General features: G+C 34.5%; 1 protein-coding gene across 1 annotated transcript in view; it reads left to right on the forward strand.

Annotated features, from left to right (window-relative positions):
- Positions 1-11,814, forward strand: part of LOC5574324 — a 98,296-nt gene that overhangs the window by 24,315 nt on the left and 62,167 nt on the right. The window contains exon 2 of the mRNA XM_021838897.1: positions 1,283-1,343. Coding sequence (XP_021694589.1) covers positions 1,292-1,343 — 52 coding nt within the window. The 5' untranslated portion in view covers positions 1,283-1,291. The remainder of the gene's footprint in view (positions 1-1,282; positions 1,344-11,814) is intronic.

Below are 11,814 nucleotides of genomic sequence, written 5' to 3' on the forward strand. Positions count from 1 at the left end.
ATATTTTCGATGCTCAAACGTTACTTTTCAATGCAATTAAAATTCGAAACGATAAATTCTGCATGGAAACTGCAATCATGATTAAAAAAATCGACTCGATCGAAATGTAAGCTTGTACAGTGAATCCACAATTAAGAATCACCCACAATTTATGAATCAGCTGCCTTTAAAGGACAAAATAACAGTAAAAAATAGCACAAAACATCACGGAAACATTTTCGCTTATAATTTATTTTGAGTAAAATTGTTTACGTGATGTTTTGTGTTGATTTTTGTTGTTATTTTGTCATTTAAAATCAGCTGATTCATAAATTGTGGACGATTCTTAATTGTGGATCCACTGTATACTACAAGAAAATTTAAGTTCCACATAACATTTCTTTTGTTCTGTATCATAAGGACGTTTCTACAATGATCACTTTCTTTTCGTAGATTTTCTCATTTGATAATTACTTAGCCGAGACTTTCTTCGTCTGCTTTCGTCTATTGAGTAGAAAAAACTCCAACGTCTACAGTTTTTTTTTTGTTTCAAAGTACAAGGTGATCGACAATTTTTAAAAATCTAAAAGGTTGAGCAGTGCAATTTATTTTTTTTTTATTAAAAGCAAACTTTCGTTTACAGTCGATTCTATGTTGGAAGGACCATCGAGTTATGGAGATATCGAGTAACAGAACACAAAACTAGTGCAACTGTGACCCTTGAAACCGTCGAGGTAGTCATGAAATACCGAGTAACTTTTTGACTAAAATATTCAGACCTAGCCTGATTCATCTCGCAACTAAACAGTTCAGGAACCGACTTGTATTAGCAAAAAAAAAAGTTTGGCTGAATCCAGCCATAAAACGATGTTTGTCCGATATCGTGAGTCAAAGCCCTGGCTGCATCCAAACCCCTAACCCCGTTTAATGAAATCAACCGTCCAAGTCAAGTCCCTTTAAATTCTCCGCTCACGATCCCGCTCAAAAATCCACCTTTCCCTCCACGAAAATCAACAAGTCAACGACACCACCGATGCCCCCAGCAGCATATGAAAGGAATATCCGATTACCATCGAATTGTCGGTCGGTCGGCCGTTTTTCGTTGTCCCTTCTCGGCTTGGCAAACACATAAAAAGAACAATGATGAAAACGACGACGACGACGACGATGATGACGATGGCACAACGATGAGGTTCTCTCTAGATTAACATACACATTATGTTCCCCCACTGAACGCCTAGAACCGGATAGAGAACAAACCGCAACCTTTTATGTCCCCTTATTCTTCTTCTTCCATCCACAGCTGCAGACAATGCATTACAATTCGTTCAATTGTAAGCAAAACATCCTGGAGTACTACACCTGTACGTATGATCGCAAGCACACAACTATCATCATCGTGATCATCTCTCTCATAATAAGTATATAAATAGGGTAAACACTCCTTCAGTTGAGGTAGTGTGTTCTAGCATGTTTCGCACTAATGAAGGACTAACTCATTTATCATTTGGAAACTTAATGTTTTCATACAAAAAGTGTACAGACCAGTTATTTGTAATAAGTTACGATGCGCCAGGAGATTTAAAAATGTATAATTATCCTAGAGTAATGCTAAGGCCTCCTGAACATTCTGAAATTTTGACCATAATCTACACAGGTTCATAAATTATTTAAAGCGGATGATGTCTATGTTTAGTGGTTAACAGCACTCATTAAGCCTTAACAAACGTGTCCACAAATTTTGACAAGATTTTGGATATTGGAAGCCATCAATATTGTCATTGAGTTGAGGTCCTTTTGATCTATCAGATCTATTACAGTCTATACTCATCCAAATCCCGTGAAACATTTTAATTCATATCCATAAAGCTTCATATGGGTCGGAAAGTGTACTACCGTTATACGCATAATTGTCCCATGTTCCAAAATATGCAATTGAGAAAACGCGTTTAAATATTTCAGCACATACATGTGCCGTATGAACAAGGTTTGTGATAAATCTAAATAAAATTGTTGTAATAATAAGAAGTATAGCGTGATAACTAGAATCAAGCGTTCGTATTATGGGAAAAAGCGAATTTTGCTACGAAATTCAAAGTGGGGCTGTTGTTTCAAGAAATATAAGGTTTTGGGTGAATTTGTACGCAAAACAGTCCCACTGATAGTAGTGATCTATTATGTGCTAAGCTTACCTGAACGCGTTCTTATGGCACCGAATATAGAGGATGTATATCCTCAAAACTACGCTGAGGCACCTAATGAAGGCTCAAGTGGCATAAGCCAAATGGAGCCACATGTGGAGAAGTGCGAAAATATGAGTTTATACTTTAGGACGGAAAGCAAAATTTGCTTTATGTGAGATGAGAAAATGCATGAGTTGGTGAAAGAAAGAGTAGATGAGTAATTTAGAGAGTTAAGATTGTGTGAAGATATGTGTTGTAAATTCCGAGTTAAATATTTAAGTACTCCACAGAACAACCTTGAAATATCAGATAAGTTTCTGTCAAGCCTGCAGCTGGAAATGTCAATATAGCAATTAATCAACTTCACTATATCTCATTAAAGCTAAGTATGCTGTTCCGCTCAAGAAAAGTAAAAAATTCTGCCCAAGAAATGGTCAAGAAATTTTGTACGGTGAGCTCCATTTGAATTGACATTTCTTTTCAACTGCGTACTGCTATAAAAAATAAATGCTTTTCTTGAGCATTTCTTGCAAGAAATTTCCCACGCATCGAGATAGGCGATTATTTTTCTGTTGAAGTGCATACTTCGCTTAACTCTCTAACAAAATTCACTTTTTCCCAAAATACAAACTCTTGATTATAGTTGTGGGATGTAGAATCCACTGCAATGGGAGGTAGCAAAATAATGGATCGCAGCAGGGGATTTTTTTTATTTCCGTACAGAGTTGTCCGAAGGGTCTCAGATTTTCATGAAACTTTTTCCACAGGCAGGGCTTATCAATATATGAATAAAAAAAATTGAGAAAAATTCAGGGTCGCTTATTTTCCCAGAAAACTCAGTTGGAATTTTTTTGTTTTCCTCTGACACTACTTACTTTGAAAAATCATAACTCAAGAACGAAGCATCGTAGAAACAAAGTTTTTTTATGAAAATGAAAGCAAATTTTCTCAGGAATAAAAAAAAATATTAACTGGAAAAAGTTTTCCACAAAACTTTCCACCGTTGAGATGATTGATGAGCCCTGCCTGTGAAAAAAGTTTCATGAAAATCTGAGACCTTTCGGCCCAAACCCGCACGGAAATAAAAAAAAATCCCCAGCAATCGGTTTAGACATGTTGGCATCCCTACTGTCACTTGCAGACTGGATGCATTCATACCTCACTCTCGAACCGACACTTGGCTGGGTAAGCTGTGTGAGTATTGCGTGGAGGGTGATTCCTTTCCCGTTGATAAACGAAACTCCACAATAGTAAACATGCTATACTTCTTACTTTTGCACTAATTTCATTTAGATTTATCACAAACCTGGCCAATATGACACATGTATGTGCTAAGATATTTAAACGCGTTTTCTCAATTGTATATTTTGGAACATGGGACAATTATGCGTATAACGGTAGTACATTAGAATGTGTGAAATAGTGAATTAGAATGTTTCACGGGATTGGGATGAGTATAGACTGTAGTAGATCTGATAGATCAAAAGGACCTCAATTCAATGATAATTTGGATAGCTTCCAATATCCAAAATCGTGTCAAAATTTGTGGACACGTTTATTAAGGCTTAATAAGTGCTGTGAACCACTAAACATACCTATAAAAGGATACCTTTATAACATGAAATACGTGCTCAACATCAAAGTTGATTAATCGTGAAATAAAAACGATTAAAATTTGAGGAGGATTAAAATAATAGAAATACAATGGTCCCATTCGCCTCACAGATCGGGGTAACTGTGACTAATAACCCTTTTTCATATTTTCATTTAAAGTTGACAATACTTTGTCGCCATTACTTGCCATTCATGCGCCGCACGGTGTGCTGGAACACAGATATTATCGAGCTTGCATGAACCTCCGATCTTTTTTCACTAAAAGCTAGCCTTGATAGCCTTGGTAGTCAAGCTTGCGGCATATTAAAAAATCTTTCATCGGCAAAAATTTGAAAAAAGTCGATTTTTGTGTTTTGTTCTCCACTTATATAAGGGTTTCATAGGAGAATAATAGGGGAATGTGGGGCAAGATGAGCACCCCTAGTTTATGTCCTTTCTACCGATTTTTTTTCAATAAATTCTTTGGGGTTCTGATGAATATCATTAAATTGATATGACGGCCACAAATTTCAACTAAAAAATCAACAGCACAACGTAAATATTGTCAAAAATACATAGTAGTCCAAAAGTTTACCTTTTTATATAAGATTTGATCATTTAAAAGTGATATTTTTGTTGCGTAAACAAATTAATTCATAAATTTTTGGCCGTATAGTTATAGTATAATCTTCTGTAGATAATCAAGAGCAAAACTTTTAACAAATTTAAAAAAATATTTTAATTGTTTTGATTATAACAATAAGTTTTCACCTTTGGGGCAAGATGAGCACCATGTTCAAAATAAAGTAAAACTGTGAAATTATAGAACCACATTTAGCTGTGGGCTTGACTTATGGTATCCCCTTTGCACAAAACTATTTTTTCTAAAAAATATACAAACAAACAACAAATTTAATCATTTTTTAAGTAAAATCTTAGTAATTTATGAAAAGTTATTTATTTTTTGATTAAAGTTTTAAAAACTAAGCTAGTTGAACATAAATACCATCAGAAATTAAAGATAAAATCTTCGGATATTACAAGCATTGCAAAATAATAGTTTTCTTTAGTAAATTGCATCTTTTTATGGGGGTGCCCATCTTGCCCCGAAGTATTTTTGACCGATAATAAAAAAGCTATTTTTTAACGTGTTTTTTGGAAAACTATTTATCACTTTTTAAAACTTTTAATGGTTGGAGGTCAAAGTAATAATGTAATAGATAAGGATGAATACCAATTTTACCAAATTAAGAACGTTTAAGTAGGCTTAAATCGCGCTTATCCTTAGGGTGCTCATCTTGCCCCGCCTGACCCTAGAGTTACAGTAACTTCGATGGATTTGAACCGCCTAAAGACCAATGTTGCACATCATGAACCCGAATTAATCATAAGACGTTCCAAATTAAGGATAGATATAACATACATCCACACTAGAGTGATGCAAATTTTGAAATATTTGCTCCCCTATACTCAAACGATGTCAATTATGGTGAAAATCATTCTCCCAAATTTTTAAGTGATTCGTAAGAAATTTGACTGTGCACACGCCATTTGAAGTTAGATTACTATGGAAAACGCCAACCTTTTGTGTTCAGCCAAATATTTCTTCGTCATAATATTTTATGGAAAAGTGAACAAACTCTTCTCATGCGAAATCTTTTCAGCTACAACTTTGCCGAAGACCATATTTTAATTGGACGTCAGGAAAAATTGTTATTCATCATCATAAAGTGAGTTTGCATTTCACATGCTCCACCAACTGTTCGGCAGACAACATTAGTGCTCCTGGCGGGCAGAATGGATCAATGCACGAGTTCACTAGTTGACGTTTTAGCGGTGCCGGATTCACTCGTTGCCATGGTCACGTAAATAACACGGCACCGCTCAAACGCCAAAAAGTGAACTCTTGCACTGGTCCATTGGTCCATAAATCAAAGTAATCCAGGCTACTATGTTTTACAGCAAAAAAGCAGTGTTGCTCTGAAAGTAATTGAATGATCATCTCAGCATGATTTAGATTTTGCTATCAATAATAACAAATTATCCTTACATCCTATCAAAATATGGTCTTCGAGAGTTTGTTCACTTTTTCATAAAATATTACGACGAATATATAGAGGGCTGAACACAAAAGATTTGCCTTTCCCATAGTAATTTCCATATAAACTTCAAATTGCGTGTGCACAACCAAATTTCTTCCAAATCACTTCAAATTTTGGGAGAATGATTTTCACCATAATTGACATCGTTTAAGCATAGGGGAGGAAAAACGTCAAAATTTGCATCAGTCTAATCCACACAATATGACCAGCCCATTACAGTATCCCGTATTTTATCGACTTCACATTTACTGATGTTTTTATCAATATAAACTTACAGTGGACATCGTACGGCACATCATTATTATCAATGATCTAAATTTCTCTAAATTATTTAATCCTTTAAATTTGTTTTCAAATAGATAAGGAGTTTTCTTAAGATAGTAGAAATGTTCAATAGCATATAGCTATACGAATATTATAGAGCACTGTACCGTTTTAATTTTGTATGTGATATTGATTTTTACTGGTCTTGTTGTTTACAGATTTTATGAAAGAGTGTAAGAGTGCATCCGCTGAAAGGGTGTACTTTCTAGAACCTCACAGCATTAACACATTACCATAGTCAATTCATCTGGCTAAAACTAAAATTTATGTTTTCAAAAAAGAGTACTAAAAAGTGTTGCTAGTCAAAATAGCGCTATTCCGTTTGGTGCCAGTAATATATAAACTCTTATTTCTTTTGCAAACTTTCAAGAAGATATATAGAGGTATTTTTGCTGGATAAATGTAATCAGATTGGGATAATTCATTGCATTCATTGCCAATTGGACATAAAGAAATCATAAGATCAAATATTTTTGAAGGTAGCCGCTAAAGACCAAAGGTAGTATAAGATAAAAGAATAAGAGGTCAAAATTATCGAATGTATTTGATTGATAGGTCATGTATTAGTTCGTTAATGTAGGAGAACATTGGACTGTGATGTCATTTCCTTAATTAAGTGTTGTTTGACTAATTCAATGTTCGTTCCCATTATGGAAATTAAATCCTATCTTATGTTTCAAATGCCCAAAAACAAAATTAAGAAAAATATCTATGTAAAGCTGAACCAATTATGTCGTACTGTTCAAGATCTGAAGGAAGTCAAGTGTCCCATTCACTGTCATATATGGCCCAACAGTAACACTCATTCTTGCGTTCCGTTAGTTATATAACAGTTTACAGCATAGCTGAGCCTTTCGGATCGTAAGATAGATGTATAGAAATATTTTTATTTTTCGGAATTGTATGCGTGGTTCTCCTGTACACCTATTAGGTAAGAATGCTCGCCATGACCCTATGGCTAAAATTTGTATATGTATAGACTTAGCTGACGTGGCTGTCCTAATAGGTAGTTCTTTCACTCATTGATTATCTTCAAAACCTACGTAAGTATAGAAAATTGATGATATTTTGTTTATTACTACAGTGAAGTTACTTTGAACCAATCAGGTATTAGGTTTTATTACTCTTATTATTAATTGATAGTGATATTATCAAGGTCAGAATTCCCAGTGAGTGAAAAACTTTATAGTACTAGAACACCATAGGAGATCGCTAAACATTACCTATTCACAGAACGGCAAGGGGCCCATTTAGCCATAGCGTTAAACGCGCAGCTATTTAGCAAGACCAAGCTGAGGGTCGTGGGTTCGAATCCTACTAGTCGAGGATCTTTTCGGGTAGGAAATTTTCTCCACTTCCCAGGGCATAGAGTATCTTCGTACCTGCCACACGATATACACATTAGACTGATGCAAATTTTGAAGTTTTTGCTCCCCTATGCTTAAACGATGTCCATTATGATGAAAATGATCCTCCCAAAATTTGAATTGATTCGGAAGAAATTTGGAAGTTTATATGGAAATTACTATGGAAAAAGCAAATCTTTTGTGTTCACTCCTCTAACTGCTCGTCAAAATAATAAATGGAAAAGTAAACACACTCATCTTATGTGAAAACTTCCCAGCTACAACTTTGCCGAAGACCACATTTCGATGGGACGTAAGGATAATTTGTTATTTTTGATAACAAAGTGTAAATCATGCTGAGATGATCATTCAATTACTTTCAGAGCAACACTGCTTTTTTGCTGTAGAACATAGTAGCCTGGATTACTTTGATCTATTCTTCCCGCCAGGAGCACCACTGTTGCCTGCCGAACAGTTGGTGAAGCATGCTACATGCAAACCAACTTTATGATGATGAATAACAATTTATCCTGAGGTCCAATCAAAAAGTGGTCTTGGGCAAAGTTGTAGCTGGGAGGATTCCACATTAGAAGAATTTGTTCACTTTTCCATAAAATATCATGACGAAGAGATAGAGGGCTGAACACAAAAGATTGGCATTTTCCATAGTAATCTCCATATAAACTTTAAATGGCGTGTGCACAGTCAAATTTCTTCCGAATCACTTCAAACTTTGGGAAGATGCTATTTACCATAATTAAAATCGTTTGAGCATAGGGGAGCAAACATTTCAAAATTTGCATCACTCTAATACACATGCAAAAATGGACATTGGCATAGTAAGCTCTCAGTTAATAACTGTGGAAGTGCTCATAAGAACACTAAGCTGAGATGCAGGCTCTGTCCCAGTGGGGACGTAATTCCGAAAAGAAGAACGGCTTTTTGCTCTTTTATTTTAAGTATATGCTATTGATCTCCTTTTGCTCCTATCCGCAACCCGCTGCACGCGCCCTGTTGGGTCTCATAAAACTTCGTAGAAGATTGCAAACCGTCAATGACGTTCCCATATACTAACCCACATTCCACATTGAAGGGTCTGACTGTGCTCATAACCCACGCTTATTTGTATTTTGTTCGGAAGCTTGAAATAATGTATTCCGAAAGTATAAGTGATTTTGATGAATGATAATCGTATTATGCAGTAGTTTGGCCAGAATCTTTTGGTCAGAAGATAAAATATGAATTATATAATCTAAAGGTTACCATTACTTTGAAATTCATCCATACTAACAAAAGCGATCAAATAACTAAAATCATCGCACCTTTGAAAACATAATTCCAAGCCCAGGGGATTCATTGCATTGGCCTTGATTTTATCTGTAAATTATTATTTTCCTTCGCGGTCTTCGGCAATGTTCTTCAACGAAAAAATACCCTGCGAGGTTGGCGTTCATATTTTTATAAAACCTGTCCACGTTAAATTTCGGACACCCAAATAATGGCAGCAAAAAAAAGTTACTCATAATTCAACAAAAACAATTGTTTATTTCAGAATAAAAGAGTTATATCTACAAAATAAACAGTTGACAAGGATGTTAATCCTTCTTTCTGTAAAATTCTCGAACTTTCTGTGGTACACCCGCCATCCGTGTCCAAAATTTATCGTGGACAGGCTTTAATATTTAATGGGTGACCATTGACTATTTTACATTGCATAAGTATGTTAACCTACAAAAAATGTCGTAGGCATAAACTTTGAACGACTGACGCCTAATTAAATTTTCACCCATTGAGCTGAAATTTTGCACACTTGTTATGGAATCCAAAAAGTGGACTAAAGCGGGTATCTGAAACTGATGGTTCAATAGTGGTAGTAGTTTCACTGATGGCAGTCATATTTGCAATGGATGTATTAATAGAAAAAAAAGTATTAGGGATTATTTCTATGCAAACGTTAAACATTCACATTTAGAAAATTTATTATTTTATTTGAAACTTTTTGCACCATTTCTGAACTTTAAACAAACTTCTGAAGCAGTATCCAAACTACACGTGAACCAGTAGTAGCTCAATTGGTTTCATATACAAAACTTAAATTTGGTACTGGTATCCTAGCTGTTCTAAGGCGATAAGTGAAGTTTTTGATTATATGAAATGCAGCAGACTGCCATGGGCTGGTCGTATTGTGTGGGTGTATGTAATATTTATGCTTTATTTGGTACGTCTAATGATTCATTCGTGTTCAAGACACGTTCAATTGGTCTTTAGGCGGTTGAAAACCATCTAAATTAGTGTAACTCTATTAATCTCGTATGAACTTCAACTTGAAACAAATCGACTTTTTTTTTTATTTTTGCCGATGAAATTTTTTTTTAATATGCCGCAAGCTTTTCTTATCTACCAAGGCTAACTCTGAGTGAAAAAATATCGGAGGTTCATGCAAGTTCGATAATATCTGTCTTCCAGCACACCGTGTGCCGTAACCTTACTGAGCTATTAGATTTAAACAATATTAGTTTTTAAAAATTTTATAGAACAATTTGTCCGAACTGTAATTTTCTCAGAAGGGATACCTTATGAAATATTTCTTGGAGAATCAAGAGTTCAAAAAAATAACCTCATTTTCAAGAGCGTTTACGGCATGTAATCTAGAGAAAACCCTGACAAACAAATATGAAGAATTTTTCTTAAGTAGATACAGGAGGTAACCCAAAGAATTTTTGATAATATTTCCGAAGAAGGAACTACATAAGAAATTTTAAAATCACTGAAATTATTGGAAATAATGTGTTTTTTTTTTTTTTGCTGGAAATAGTTATAGAACTTTTGGAGGAAGAACAAAGGTATTTTTGCAGTATTTATTGGAAAATTGATGGGTTAATATCTTTCAAAAGTTTCTGAAAAAAAGTCTTTAGTCAATCTGTAAATAAAATTCAAAAAAATTTTCAAGGTCATTCATGGAGAAGTTTCTGTGCTTTTCCTAAAGGAACTAACAGAGGAATTCCTAGAAAATGGATGAGTTTTTGGAGAAATTATTCCGAGGGTCTCTGAAAGAATTCCCGTAGAAATATTTGAATATTAAGGGGAGATCTTCCAGTATCGGACATTGTTAGAAAATGAAGAAATTATGATCCAATCAAGATGGTGTATTAGAAGAAACTGAAACTACTACAGAGAGTAATATTTGCCTGGAATGACAAATCTTTTAAAAAATGCAATAAAACATGCATTTCTCAGGAATTACTAATATTTAGAATCGGATGAAAAGTCCAAGTATCGACTTATTTTTTAATATAAATTTATTTCAGACAAAACGAGCAGAATATTATTGTTATACATTAGTGTCTCAATATATATTCAATGTTCATTGTTCGGCATTGTGAAATGGGATTTATTTCATCATATGTTAAGCTATTATTTGATAGCCGTCTTGAAGGAAAAGTATAACAAAAATAGCCTATATCAATATTCAGATGCTTTGAATTGACAATTAATTACATTTGCTGGTATGGAAACATGTAATGGGGCACAAAGTTAATACGTCGAGACATTAAAAGAATGTTTTCAGTACTTGTGGACAGCTTCTAATATTGATAAATTTGGTACTAAACTTCATAATCGATAGTGATCATATTTCGAAAAAATATGTAACAAGTTTGGATAAATTCAATAGTTTTGGAGTTTATAATTAAATGACTCAAGTGTCCTGTACTGGGAGATAGTAGGCGGATGATTTCCATGAAATTTATAAGCAGAAAAACTAAAAAATACTGAAAAATTACTGGGAGATCAATGATAGACTTGCAGCAAAACAACTGTTTCATTTAGTTCTTGTGTTTTGAGGTGACACACTGTACCAAATTCAACTTCTGGCAAGCTTAAATGGACTGGTTACACAGTGTCAATGTCTGAGAAAATATGTTGATCCAGTAGATATGCATAAAAATCGTCCATTTCGTGAAAATTTGCAAACACATGGCCATCCTTCAGTGATAAAAAATGCGTATGGGAACCCCAACAGCTCAGATAAATGAAGAGCATATTGATGTGATCGGCGTGCAATGACAAAAGCAAATCCACGAAGATAACTTCGATTAAATACAAATTTTAATAGTATTAAAAACTGTTGCAAAAATAAATCTATTCTGTGGTCAATAACGGGGAATGCATTGAAACGACCATGCCACAAGTTAAGCATGTCGAAAACGGAATCCCATTGTATGTCCACATGTTTGGTTCCAGAGGTTAATATCCAAGCAATCAAAAGTCTAGATTTTACCTAAGCAA

This window comes from Aedes aegypti, chromosome 1 (genome assembly GCF_002204515.2).
Source record: "Aedes aegypti strain LVP_AGWG chromosome 1, AaegL5.0 Primary Assembly, whole genome shotgun sequence".
NCBI classification, from domain to species: Eukaryota; Metazoa; Arthropoda; class Insecta; order Diptera; family Culicidae; genus Aedes; species Aedes aegypti.